The sequence below is a fragment of the Sorex araneus genome, chromosome 3 (assembly GCF_027595985.1).
Source record: "Sorex araneus isolate mSorAra2 chromosome 3, mSorAra2.pri, whole genome shotgun sequence".
NCBI classification, from domain to species: Eukaryota; Metazoa; Chordata; class Mammalia; order Eulipotyphla; family Soricidae; genus Sorex; species Sorex araneus.
The window spans coordinates 12679126-12693933 of NC_073304.1; the positions used below are offsets into that span (position 1 = coordinate 12679126).

Genomic DNA, 14808 nt, shown 5'->3' on the forward strand with positions numbered 1-14808 from the left:
TGAGTATTTTTCAGACAGTATTTGTTCTACAGACTACAGACATAAAAGGTAGTAACATATAACTGAAATTACAGGTCAAACTAAAAAATCATTTGAAACTGCTTTGAATGTTTTACTATTAGTAATATCTAAGAAACTGTTGAGATTTCTAACCAGTGTTCAACTCTTGGGAAGGCCTTGGTTGAAAATTCTAATCTGCCATAAACTACTTTTCCAAAGGGCCCCTGGTACAATTCAACAGAAACACTCTAAAACATTATTTCCCCCTCTCCCCCAAACTAGTATATATCTAAGATGCTACAAATAAGGAAAGTATTTGAAATGACACAAAACCTGATTTTAAGCATTACCTGGTTTGGGGTCGAATCCATTTCAAGGCATGTCGTGGCGGCACAGCAATTGTGGGATGATAAAAGGTGCAGTCAGGCCGTGTACACTGCGTGTTAAATCTACAATGCTGAATAAATAAGTGTTTTAGCAGGTGCAGAATACATATGAACACAAATATGAGATGACAGTAAACAGCCTACCGAAACATTTGCAAGGCAAGAGATACTTTTATTGTAGTGTGTACAGATAGTACTTGCCCTGCATGCAGCCAGCCTGGGTTTGATGCTGGGAACCCCCTATGATACCCTGAGCCCCATGGAGTGATACCTGAGCACCAAGCCTGGAGTAAGTAACTCAGCAAAACCAGGTATGGTTCCTAACCACCCTCCCCTACCCCCCCCCCAAAATTACGTTAGATCTATATCAGTTACTACTTCACTAAGTCTTGAAATCTTACTCAGATAAACAAAACTTCAAAGGGAGGGGCTGGAGTGATAGCACAGTGTGTAGGGCATTTGCCTTGCATGAGGCCAACCTGGGTTCGATTCCCAGCATCCCATATGGTCGACCCCCCAGCACCACTAGGAGTAATTCCTGAGTGCAGAGCCAGGAGTAACCCCTGTGCATCGCTGGGTATGACCCGAAAAGCAAAAAGAAAAGAAAACTTCAAAAGGAGCCTTCACGTACAATACAAACTTTCTCTAATCAAACAACAAATCATTCCTGCACATTCTGCCCAAATTTCTGTAAGAAACTTCACTTACTATGCCCAACTGTAGTTTGAGGAAACTGGAAGCCTTTCAGACAATATTCTGTGATTACTGTTTTGGACAGCTCTTACACACTGAGAAACTAACCAACTGGGGAAATATCAACCAATCTTAATCACACAGACAGAGCATCAGTCCAAATATTGGTGCTACTGAAAAGTGCTATTATTCACGTCTCGGTTAGGCATAAAGAGGGGGGCAGCGAGGAGAAAGAATCTAAATTAAAGGCATGAGGGAACCCCACTAGCCAGGTGGGGCTTACTCCCGCCTGACTGCTGAGGACCCAACATGAACAGCTTGAGACCACTTAAGAGTTGAGACCACTTAAGGCAACAGATGGGGGCAAAATGACATTTCAATTTGCTGCGGATTTTCAAAGTCTTAGAATTGAAAATTTTTCATTAAATTCATGTGAAAAAATAAATCTTACTTTTGGATGATAGAAGGGACATTCCATTTTCTTACAAGCTGGGAAGTAACGGCAGAGCTGACTATTAGAAGGTGGTGTTGGTGTTGTAACTGAGACAAAAAGACAAAGATTAATTAAATTTACATGGCAAAAAGTTTTCTATTACCATATTAAGTGAGGACTTATGGGAATGGTATTAGCAGACAATGAGCAGGGCAGAGCCTGCTCACATGGTAGAGCACATGCTTTGTGCACATCTGAGTCCTGGGTCCGATGAATCCTACCCCAGCCTTCCCATGTTTCCACCCCCTCAATGCCAGAAGTGGCATAAAAACAGACAAATATACACAAAAAATGAGGTAGTTGGAGATCACTACTCATGGCAAATGCTTCAGAATACAACAGGATAAGTCTGACACATTTGCTTTTCCCTTATAAACACTGACTCTTGCAGAATGATTTTTAGAACTATTCTTTTTAAATTTCCTTTTGAATTCAGTTATAGTCTATAAAAAAAAAAAGGCTAATGCAATTGTTCACAAAGTCACTAACCTGGTTTTGGAGGCAGGACTGGAAGCCTTCTACTCAGATGAGTAAAGGGACAATCTGGTTTCGTACACTTTGCATCATATTTACAATTTGGATGAACAAACAAACACTTTTCAGCAAACTTACAATTGGGGAAAGCTCTATTAAAAAAAAAAAAAGATTGTTCACACTTGTATTCCACATTATTACTCTTTTTAAGAGGGATGTTACTGGTTTTGAGAAGCAGAGAAATATCAAAGAAAAAAGCAATATTCTATTTTTAATGTTAAGTCTGATACCAAAATAGGGCATGACAATCTATTCCAAAGCCTAAATAACAGATTTTTCAATTCATCCCTCGGCCATTATGAAAGACAGAAGGGGGATCTATACATCTATGCTATGTTATAAAAAAAAATTTTTTTTCAATTTAAAAAAATCTAAAAAACAGGAGATGGAGTGATAGTACAGTGGGTAGCGCGTTTGCCTTGCACTCAGTGAACCCTGGTTTGATTCCCAGCAACCCATATGGTCCCGGAGCACCACCAGGAGTAATTCCTGAGTGCAGAGCCAGGAGTAACCCCTGAGCATCTCCCTGAGCATCACTGGGGGTGGTTCAAAAAGTCCAACCTCCCAAAAAAAAAAAAAAAAACAGAAAACTAGAACCATTCACCAGTTAGATAAACTTCACCCTAGTCCAAAATACTTCCTCATGTATAACTTTTCCCCAATGCCTCAGACTCAATGTATACCTGTAGAAACAAAGCATACAAACTAGGGCAAATGCCCCATTCTTCTTGAATGCAGAGAATCCTCAGGAAGCTGTTCTTTCAATATTTCACAGGTCTGAGACAAAGTAACCTCCTACCATCTCCCACTAGCCAAGAAGCAGAGATATCAATCCGCTCCATTGGAGAAGGCCAGAGAAAGCATCACTGCCTCCAGCTGCCCATGGGAAAGTAACCGTAATAAAGTACACAGAAATCAACCTGAAAACCAGGACAGGTTTGCAACCACTTACTTGCAAGGTGAAACAGGATGATGATAAGCACACTCATCCCCATTTTTACAGGCAGGCCAATACTTGCACCTCTCTAAAAGCTTTTCTGGTTTCTGAATCACGTTCAGTTCGCTCATGTCAGCTGTAAGGGGAAAAGAATTAAAAACATCTCATTAATTATGATCAATTCAGTATGCCGAACCTCTAACAAAAGTCCCTTAACAGTTCTTGAGCCCAAGCAATATAGTTCAGTGGGTAGGGCTTGCACAAGTCAATGAAATGGAAACAAACAAACAAAAAATAGTGCAGAAAGGGATCTTGCCTTGCACACTAGCATCCCATATGGTCAACCAGACAATGCCAGCAGTGATTCCTGAATGGCAAGCTAGGAGTAACCCCTGAGCATTGCTGGGTGTGGCCCAAAAACAAAACAAAAAGATACATATTTTTCAAACTATTTTCTTCTGTGTCAATAGTTACAGAAAATAAACAGGCCCTAAGGGTCTGATTAACACTAATAAAAAAATTCCTGCAAAAGGTTATTAGGAAGTAATAATTCCGTTCTGATTGAGAGATGCAAATGAACAATGGGATTACAACAAAGCCAAAAAATTCTTACCAAAAACTCAAATTCCTATTATTTTTAGAGCTGCACTAATGTAAAAGAAAAAATGACAATGCAGAAAGTCAATAAAATGGAAACAAAAAACACAATACAGAAAGGGAGTTTGCCTTACACACAAACAACCGTTTGGTCCTCAGCATAGCACATGGTCCCCCTGACCCCTGCCACGAGTGATCCCTGAGCACCACCCGGTGTGACCCAAAAATGAAAAATAAAACCAAAAAAACTCCATAAACACAAACTGTATGATTAAGTATAAATTCATATTTTCCCGTTTACTCAAGGTAAATGGTTTTTGCAAGTCCAAGGAGCTAGCAAGTCCAAGGCACTAGTTCGCATGAATATCCAAAGAGAGACAGAAGATTTTTACCTCAAAAGGTCACAAATGCCTTATCTGGCTTCAGCAGATCCCCAGAGGGAGCCTGGCTGGTGTCAGATGACCCAAGGTAGAAAGTCTAAGGTGGAGGAATATTCAAAGACCAGCAAGAACCAGCCCCAAGCACATTCACTGCATGAGGATACACATGAATGCCAATTACTTTCACACAGTTTCCGTTTTCAGAAATCCACCAAAACCTTCAGGCAATACATATGAATTTTCAATGCTGGCAAAGAATTCAATTTAAAACAAAGAAGAAACCAAAGATAAAATTCATGTAGAACTGGCACAAGAAAGGGTGCCAATTCATGCCCAGGAAGTCCTAGCCACCCCACCCCGCCCTAGTTATCATGAGAGCTAGGGTGACAAAAGCAAGCATCACACTTGTGACCGTATCTCTCCACACCTCTTGACTCATCCAGCCCAGGCATGCAAATTCGGTTCTGTAACTTACTAGCGCTCACCCATAAGACACCTAGCAAATGTTAGGTAAAACCGTGAACTTCAGTTTCCTATGTTAAAAGAAGAGAAACAGGCAACCAACAGGCACCCAACAATAGCCTAAGAAGCACAGCAATTAGTATTCTAAGGACATACTGCTCCTGGGTTCCACCCTCAGGTGTCCGTCCAGGAGAGGAAGACACAGATGCAGACAGGAGCATCCTCAGAAGCTATTACTGGATAGTGTTTTAAAGAGCCAGCAGCTGGGGCTGGGGTAAAGGGCACAAAGCCTGGGTGCGTACTTGGCAAGCAGAAGGTCCAAGTTCAATACTCAGCACCACGCAAGCCTCTGAGCACTGCCAGGCATGACCCCTGGCATACAACTGGGAGCAGTCCTTGAGGACCACTCGGAAGGCCCAGCAAAGTAAGAGATCGCAAAGCCATTGAGTAGGATATAAATGTGGGCATGCAAGAGGCTCAGCTTCAACTCTCACCAGTGTATGGTCTCACCCCACCAACACCACCATCACAAACTGGCATGACAAGTTGAAAGTGGCCCCTAAGCACCACCCCAAAAAACCTTTAAAAAAAAAAAAAAGTTTCTTTAGTCTCAAATCAAACCAGATAGAGCCAGAAGAAGAGTTTCCACAAAACCTAAGTTGTGTTTGTATCACCATGCAGAGAAAGTGCCTTGCCCTCCCGAAGAACAGGCTCCCTGGTTTTTCCAAACTTATTTGGCCTATGGCGCCCTTTTCAGAAATCACTGTGTCCACCCCCCTCACCCCCGGAAATCTACCTTAAGTGAACAAAGTACTCCCCAACTGCATCCAAGGCTACTATCACTTTAGGGTTTCTCCCCAAACCCCTGGCAGATCACCCACCCACCTTGAAACGACTGCTTTAGACCAGTGTGTCTCTCAATTTTTTACTGACTGCAGCCCCCTCTGACCTTTTCTACTTCCTGTGCCACCCTGATCTCCATCCTACTGGCTGGCCACCAAGTCTCATGCTGTGCCCCACCCTATTCACTCTATTTTCATCCATGGCCCCTCAGAATCTCCTGGCTTCCCCGTGAGATACACAACAGCAAACGTGGAGACAGGAGAATGCATACCAACTGAAACAAGCAAAAGAATATTACAAAACAGACCAGCAGTTAAGATACTCCCAGCAATATAGTGCTAAACACACAAAAGCTTTATCTAATGAAAATTATATATCCCAACTTTGCTTTTAATGAAGCAATTCAGCCTTCCCCGGTGAGGCCAGAGGTGGTCCAGGAGGTAAGGCACTTAACCTTACTCCCTGCGGCCCTGCCAGGCTCATTCTCCAGCAGAGCCACTAACCACCTGAGACCTGCTGGGTGTGGCCCAAACATCCCCACTCACCAGACTCAACAAAACCCCCAATATTTCCTGTTCACTTTTAAGAGGCAAATTTACTCTATACTGCAACCAACAAAATTTATATCCCCTGTGGAGTGGCTTAAAACAGATGCTGCCATTAAACAGATGCGTCAGCGAAACAATAGAGAAGAAAAACACCAAAAGCAATTTACATGGTCCAGGGGTAACAGTGCAGGAACTATGTCCTACAATCTCTGGCCAGAGACCTCACCGGGGGTCTGGCACTGGGAAGGGTCACTCGCTCTCCACAGCTACTAAAGGTTCCCAGATGAAAGCAACTGCAAAGGAGGCTTGGCTCTCTCCACACTGGCCAGCGCACAGTGCTTATGCAGCCTGGACATGAACTTTTACTAACATGTTATTATGTCAGTGCTATGACAAATATGCCAACAAAGCCTAACACAAACATATTCCTTTCAAGAAAATTAAGACCCTTTGGCCAGGCATGTCGCTCAAATGGCAGCACAGGTGAGGTCTTGGGTTCAATCCAGGTGAACCTAGCATGCCCCTAGAAATTACTGTTAAGCCTGGCCTGGTGGCCCCTTGAGCCTGAGCACCATCCGAGAAGTCCCCAAGCACAGCCAGCAGTCATCCCACAACAAACAAAAATTCTAAGAAAATTGGAACCTAGACATACAAAACTTAAGCCACCAAAATCAAAAAAACAAAAACACAATTTTCCCGAATTTTAGACCAAATACACAGGAATCAAGAAATCGGCTCTACTGGGGACTGAGTGATATTACAGCAAGTACCCTTGCACACAGCAGACCCAGATTCAATCCCCAGCATCCCATGGTCCCCCACGCATCGCCAGGAGTGATTCCTGAGTGCAGAGCCAGGTAGAAAGCCCTGAGCATCACCAGCAATGGCCCACAGATCAAATTAAAGAAATCAGTACTGCATTACTATTGCAGTACTTGTCATCTTTGTGACCACTCAAAAATTCTTCTGGGCCTGATTCCCAGTACCACAAGGTCCCCCACTATGCACTACATTAGAATAGGCCCAAGCACCCCCTTCAGATTTTTCTTACTTTTGTTAAGATTTTTAAGCCCTTCACCAAACAAAATCATGCATCACATCAATGACTCACAACAAAAAAAAAGCATTTAGCTCAAAGTAGCAACTATTGATGTCACTATACTCATGGTCTCCCCCTAAAAAACTGTACTTTTTTTTTTTTTGGGGGGGGGTGTTCAGGACTTACTCCTAGCTCTGCACTCAGAGATCACTTCTGGCAGAGCTCAGGGGACCATAAAGGGTGCAGGGGGTAGAATGGGAGTCGGCTGCATGCAAGGCAAGCGCCCTACCAGCTCGTGCTATCACTTCAGCCACTCTGGTTTATGTTTTTAATGACTAAGATATTTAATATTTGCCTATTACTGCCAAGATTTTCAGAAAATCTCAAACCACAATGCTGTTCTTAATACTATTCAGTTTTAATGTTCAGATATTTCTCCCCTGCCTAAGAAGGTGTTTCTAGAAATGTTAGAAGGTGTGAGGAGCCATTATTCACCATCATAAAGGAAAGTGAACAGCAGTGTTGTGGCTTCCACTGGCAACACGGGAAGCGTAGACCACAGCAATAGTACAGCGGGTAGGGGCTGGAGTGATACCCGGGTTCGATTCCCAGCATCCCATATGGTCCCCTGAGCACCGCCAGGGGTGATTCCTGAGTGCATGAGCCAGGAGTGACCCCTGTGCATCGCCGGGTGTGACCCAAAAAGCAAAAAAAAAAAAAAAAAAAAAAGTACAGCGGGTAACTTGCCCTGCATACACAGCCCGCCAGGGCTCAGTCCCCGGCATCAAGTGACTCCTGAGTGCAGAGCCAGGAGCAGGCCTGAGCATCACCAGTGTAGCCCTAACACACACACACACACACACACACACACACACACACACACACACCCCAGATAGAGAAAGGGGGGGGAGAGGGAAATGGCGGTGGGGGGGAGAGGGGGAAAGAGGGAGGGAGAAAGAGAAAGGCAACAGTAATAAGGCTTTCCTGCCTCAAAGAAAGTCAGTGAACTGAGTTCATCCAAAATTTGTACTTCGACACTAATTTTCACAGAATCTATCTTTTATAAAATTCTAATTCTAAATTCATTCACCTGTCACCTCAATTACAACAGAGTATTAGTGATTGGTGACACAGGGGAAAATAGTTTCTAAGGGTGCGGGGAAGGCAAACAAGGCATTAAGAATGATGCTTCAGTTTTTTAACAAGCATAATTAAGAGATAATTTTGGTTTCTACAGCTGAACTCCATTTTAGCTGGAATAGTCTGCCTGCAAAATAAATACAGAAATAGTCTCAAATTTAAGCAGTTACAGTTATTCTGTCAGGAAAAAAAAAGGGAAAAGGCCACTACTGAATTACAAATGGAAGCAAGGTCTCCCACTAATGTTCATTCAAAGGAGCGAAGCAGGTCAAAGAAACATGTCAAAGGTTTCCTGCACAAGGACAGCACCCAGAAAAGGCAAAATCTGAGCTCTCAACACACCGTTTGAAAAGCTACCATTTGGGTCATCAAGCTGCCTGCTCATCAGCTGCAGCTGCTGTGGGTGGAGGAGACCTTTGAGTCCCTTGTTTGAGGCTGCAGTTTGGTTTACAGGTTTCATTCCTTCAAAGCACATGTCCTCCTCTTGATCTGACATGTATCCTGGGGGGCTGGGGACACCATCCAGCGTCACTATAAACTTGGGACTTGCAGGTTTATCTGGTTGTACAAGATCTCTGCCAGACAGATAGAAAATACCAAAGAATTAGGGAAACAAACATAAAAAAAAAAAAAGCTGAGCCTAAAAGTATAAAAGTGCGCTTCAGCTGAACTACCTCAGAGGCCTTGTCAGAGTTGAGAGAGAGAGAGAGAGAGAGAGAGAGAGAGAGAGAGAGAGAGAGAGAGAGAGAGAGAGACTGAGACTGGGTAAAGCTTTCAAGTAGAGCATTAGTGGATTCCTGCTAACACCAGGTTACAGTCAACCACTGTGGCATCGTGACCCCTCAAGGCTGACCTTAGTCCATCTGCTTCTCAAAGGTCACAGAGAAATGAACATCAGAATCCAATAGGCAGACGTTCTCTTTACACTACAATTATGTCTCTATGAGTTTTTTTTTAAACATTTAGTCCATTTTGGAAGAATCACCCCAACCTAATCTGTTCTCTAGAGTTACCCTCATTTTGTATCACTTGTCTTTTGAAATGTCATTTCCTAGGTGAGCATAAAAAAGAAACGGATTAACAGAGCTAAATCATACGGAGTTATCTGTAGATTAATGGACTTCTCAATAAGAAAGATGAACTAGACATTTTCAAGATATAATCTGGCTTGCAAACCCTGGCCCAACTCTTTAATCACTAATACGGTCTACACTGGGAATTAGGATGGGAAGGAGGGAAGCTGGAAACGAATGGTAAACCTGCACTATCTAATCAAAACAAATAAGCTACACAAGAAAAAGAAGCAATCTACCGTGTTTGCAAAAGGTGTCCTGAAAGTACCCGAAGGGAATCTGCAGTCTTCATGCCCGCCTCTTGGTGTGGTGTCACTACTATTTCCTCAGACAGCTTTGGCTTCTTCAGAATAAATGATCTTGTGTCTGCATGGACCATGGATTCCATGTCATAGTAATCTGAGCCAAAAAAATTGGCCACAAATGTTTACTATTGAATATACCTCGCATCCCCAACATCACACATGTGAAAAAAAGTCAATCTTTTATATATTCTAATTATTTTCAAAGGAAAAATTACAATTGTTCTACTCAGGAATTCTCTTCAGAAACTCTTATTCAACTGCATTTTTCCTGTGTGTCAAACATCTTTAAAAGTGTTCCTTTCCTCATAGAAAACATTATCATCAAGGGATTATAACGAACATTTCATGTCTATAGTACAAAAAAGTTTCCCTCTGAAGCATCTAACGGGATATTAACAATATAAACTTGTAAATACAGTATTTTCTAAAACCATGGAGAATAGAGTCCTAATGCTTCCTGAACTTTAGATAGACTTAAAAAAAATTTTTTTTAATTCTCTTTTCACCTTGCACAGTAACTCAGAGAAGAATACACCCTGATGAAAAAGATTCAAATAGCTTTCTGGCTATAAAAAGATTATCTTGAAAGAAAATTTTACAGTAAATAGGTAATTTGAAAAAATACAACAAAGAAAACAGGCTTCGATGAAAATAACCACAGCTCACATCATCTACAACATAACTATCAAAACTCACTACATTAATACAATATCAAGATCTGAAAGACAGAATGGCGAGGCATATCACTCCATATGCCCACCACCCAACTGACAAGAGTCAGTGAGTTATATTCTATTGAACAGGCATGTAACAGAAACCAAAGTTCATAACAATATTTCACTCATGCTTTTTCACTGAGCAAAAATTTACTTTAACACTTGAGAGCACTGTGCAAGACAAAAAGGACTAATGGAAAAACACCTAAGAGTTTACTCCAAAACAGGTAGGAGCAAGGCGCTGGGAGAATACAACCCCTTCCAGCTGGGGAATCAAAGAAAAGCGCTTGCAGAGGGATTAAAAGAATAAGCAGGAATAAACTAGGAAAAGTGAACTCAAGAACAGAGTACTTCAAGTGAAAGAAGGCACAGGAAAGCCGGAAGCATTCCTAAACCCTAAGACACAGGGAACTGGAAGGATGCTGAGAAATGAGGTGTGGCTGTGTGGTGAGCTGAGATGGTGATGGCAACAAAGATGAGGCTGAAAGCATGCTGTGGATGCTAGAGAGTCTGGATTCTAGGAGGAACAAGGAAATAAGAAAAATTTACATGCAAGAACATGAAAATAAACTGGTTTTTTAAAGAAGTGTTAAGAATGGACAGGAAACCTTGATCTCACTTCTGAGAAATAGTGTGTGGAAAATGATGACAGTAAATGAGGAGAAAGATCAATGGACTGAGCATATGTTCGGCATGCTGGAAGCCCAAGTTTGAGGGCTGGGTCAATCCCTGCACCACACGGTCCCCCAGAAGTGACCCCCAAGCACTGTGGGTCAAAAAAAAAAAAAATGACTTAAATTCTTATATGAAATAACTAAATAGATTTATACGGGATAGAGACAGTTCAAAGGCCGATGCACATGCATTACAGAAAAGAAGTCTCAAGAGTTTGGTCCAAGGCACCACAAGTTCCCCAGAGTCAGGAGCAGCCCCTAATTCAGTTCTCTCCCTGGTCCAAAGAGTTTTGTGCCTTGCCCTATTTTAACACAACCAGGAGGTGAAGAAAAAACAACCCCCCTTCCCAACAGCACTGGCATTTACCACCCAGGGAGACCACCTGTCTCCGCCTCCAAGGGCAGCAGAGCTCAGAGAAGCATGAGAGGAAATGGAGGACGAGAGAAAGAACAGACTTTTAAGGACATTCCTCATCTTGGGGAATTCACCTCATCTCAACTTGGTATATGTGCTCTTGGCACTCTCCCTCCTGAAGAAGGGAGCTCATAACTCTCTCATAGTTTCTCCTCACTCCTTAAAGAAGTCCCTAAGAAGCACTTCTGATTTCAAAAAAAAAAAAAAAAGAGAAGAGAAATTACTTAAACGACATTACCGCCATGCCTCCAGCCAGACGCCATCATCCCGAAACTAAGTCACTGAGAAATTAACCTCCAAAAATTTTAGGTATTTGGGTCTTTGTGACTGAAATCACCAACTTTCTCACAAAGTCAGGATGGGATACTTCCCCACGACTCCCTAAGTGTCCAGAAGCCACAGCAGTCACACCCACAGAACCGCACCCCCTCCCACCGCAAGCCATTTAAATTTATTTACTGGCCCTGCTCCAGACTCATACCTAAATCTCAAAAGAGATCAACCAGCTGCCAAAAGAATTCAAGCACTGACTTATGGCTGAGATATCCAGGGTGCCTTGGGGGAGGGGCAATGTCCAGTGCCTGCCCAGAGCACCGGTGACCAATCACCATTTCCACACGCCAAACCCACAGCCATGCCTCTGGCCAGACTCCACCATCTCAAAACTGAGTTCCCCGAGAAATTAACCTGCCAAGAATTTAGGCTATTGACTCAAGAATAAGTGAAACCTCTGGACAAGTGCTGAACGTAGGTAAAGAACCAAACATGGGCCGGAGCAATAGTACAGCGGTTAGAGCATCTGCCTTGCACTCAGCAGACCCAGGTTCGATCCCCGAATCCCATATGGTCCCCCAAGCACTGCCAGGAGTAATCCCTGAGCGCAGAGCCAGGAGTAACCCCAAGCATTGCTGGGTGTGATCCAAAAGGAAATTTAAAAAACGGACCAAACATGATAACCTCTCACTATCTGTATTGCAAACCATAATGCCCAAAAGGAGAGAGAGAGGGAAGGAGGGAGGGAGGGAGCGAGTGTGAGGAAGGGTGTTCCATAGAGGCAGGCTGGGGGGGGGGGGGGGCGCGGAGGGAAACTGGAAACACTGGTGGTGAGAAATTTTACACTGGTGAAGGGACATGGGTGTTGGAACATTGTATGACTGACTGAAACCCAATCCTGAACAACTTTATGACTGTATTGCTCAAGGTGATTTAATTTAAAAAAAAATCTAGAAACAAATTTCAATTTTAGGTCTACTTGGTTTGAAGTCTTTGTGGGATTCTCAGATGCTTAGAAGTTATCAGATCTGATATTTGGAGGAGGAGACTACCAAGTGGAGAGTGGGGCCTGGAGGTAGCAGACGTAGTTACGTGCTGCCTTCTCTCACTGTATCCTCAGAGTGCCCAGAAAGATGCCCCCTGTGTGAAAGATGACCACTCTGCATATTCAAATGAGCAAAGGCAGAATTCAGAATTGGGTCCAAGACAAGCTACTCTCCTTCTTTCTCACGGTCTACTCTTCCAGGCAAAGCTCTTGGGAAAATACAAGAGATGAAAACAAACAATGCTGACACTGGACACAGTAAAGTTAGTTTTTTAAGGTGACAAGAAAGAAGTTGATCAAGAAGTATAAAATGGGGGCCGGAGACACTGTACAGTGGGTAAGGTGCCTTTTATGTGGCTAACTCAGGTTCAATCTCCAGAATCCCTTAGGTCATCTGAGCCTGCCAGTGGTGATTCCTGAGTACAGAGCCAATCAAACCCCTGAGCACCACTGGGAATTGCTCAAAAACAACAAACAAACAAACATAGGAGGTAACAGGATAAAAAGGCTGAAGAGGGGCTGGAGCAATAGCACAGCAGGTAGGGTGTTTGCCTTGCATACGGCCAACCGGAGTTCGATTCCCACCATCCCATATGGTCCCCTGAGCACCGCCAGGAGTAATTCTTGAGTGCAGAGCCAGGAGTAACCCTATACATCGCCGGGTGTGACCCAAAAAGCAAAACAAAAAAAGCTGAAGAACAGGAGCTGAAGCAGTGAAACAGCAGGCAGAGCACATGCTCTGTACAGTCAGGCTAGGTTTGAGCCCCAACACCACAGCACCACGTAAGGTCCCCTCACCCCACCCCGACCAAGAGTGATCCCTGAGCACAGGGCCAGGTGAAGGAGGGAGAGCAAGAAGTAAAGGGGGGGGAGGGGAGGGAAGAAATGACAGAGGGAGACAGACTTAGTTACAGGGATTAGGTGCCTATTCTACTTGAGGCCCAACCCATTTAGAACCCCTACCACCATATATGGTCCCCTAAACAATGTCAGGGGCTACTGGGGAGGGGGATGAGGCCACCAAACAGTACAGGGTTAAGGAACGTGCCGTGCGGGCAACCCACCTGGCTTGACCCTCAACACCATAAGGCCACCCAATTTAGTACTGCCAGAAATGATGCCTGGGGAGACCTAAGCACAAAAAAGACAAAAGGTAACATTTACATTTTTAAGAGGAAACTAAGTAGGGGCTAGAGCGATAGCACAGCGGGTAGGGCGTTTGCCTTGCACGCGACCGACCCGGGTTCGAATCCCAGCATCCCATAGGGTCCCCTGAGCCCTGCCAGGAGTAATTCCTGAGTGAAGAGTCAGGAGTAACCCCTGAGCATCGCCAAGTATGACCCAAAAAGAGAAAAAAAAAAAAAAGGAAAGTAAGTAGATCTTCAAAAGCTGCATCCTAAACCAACACTGAACAGAACTAGCAGCACAAGTCTACAGTCAAGTGGGAAGCGGGTGTCCGGGGAGGGTTCTGATGGCCACATGTGACTGTCTGTTGGAGCAGCAGCTCACCCTCAACTCCATATTCTCATTTGGATCCTCACAGGTACCCCGACCTCTATACTGAAGGCATGTTCATCAGTGTCGCAGAGGCAGGTGGGTTAAGAAAGCATCAAGGTCTCTGACTGGACAGTAGACAACCAAGGAACTAAGAAATAAGAAAAATAAGAACTAAGAAATAAGAAAAATTGTTAGAAGTAAAAATTCTGGTAAACCTGGATCATTTTCTCCCTTGGTCTGAGTAAAGGTTAATATTAGACTCTTGAAAATGTAAAAACAAAGGTTCTTTGGACTAAGGGATGCCAAACATGTTGAAAGCAGAAGTATCCTTCTGAAAACAGGGAACAGGATTAAGAAAACATGATTACAATAGTTAAAGTGGAGGTACATACCCCTCCCCCCAGGTCACTTTCCCCACTTAGATCCCAGAACCCTTACAGCCAGCCAATCTTTGACTTGAAAGGTCTTTCTTGGGAGAAGTTCATCAATCTAAGTGAAAAGATTAGATGTCACTAATCTTTAGTGATATCTAATAAAAGATTAGATATCACTATAACTACAGATAGGGGCCTGGCAAACTAGACATGTAGATCACTTTCCACCACAAGACCTATATCTGAATGTAGTCCAAAGTTCCTCACTTCATCACCAATTGAGATTATAATCTACTTTTCAGTTTCACACTCAAATAAATCCCAGACAGCTGAGGAAAACCTGTTATGAAAATCATCAAAACAAAGGACGAAGGTGCAAATATT

The 14808-nt window shown here is 43.3% G+C and overlaps 1 protein-coding gene across 9 annotated transcripts in view; it reads right to left on the reverse strand.

Moving 5' to 3' along the window:
- Positions 1-14808, reverse strand: part of ZC3H14 (zinc finger CCCH-type containing 14) — a 57229-nt gene that overhangs the window by 339 nt on the left and 42082 nt on the right. For 5 of the 9 annotated variants that reach the window (XM_055131819.1, XM_055131817.1, XM_055131818.1 and 2 more), the window contains 6 exons: positions 9365-9524; positions 8395-8627; positions 3059-3179; positions 2062-2198; positions 1531-1619; positions 351-457 (listed from right to left, as the gene is read on the reverse strand). In XM_055131819.1, coding sequence (XP_054987794.1) covers positions 351-457; positions 1531-1619; positions 2062-2198; positions 3059-3179; positions 8395-8627; positions 9365-9524 — 847 coding nt within the window. The remainder of the gene's footprint in view (positions 1-350; positions 458-1530; positions 1620-2061; positions 2199-3058; positions 3180-8394; positions 8628-9364; positions 9525-14808) is intronic. The other 4 variants (XM_055131825.1, XM_055131821.1, XM_055131823.1 and 1 more) reach the window with 1 other exon arrangement.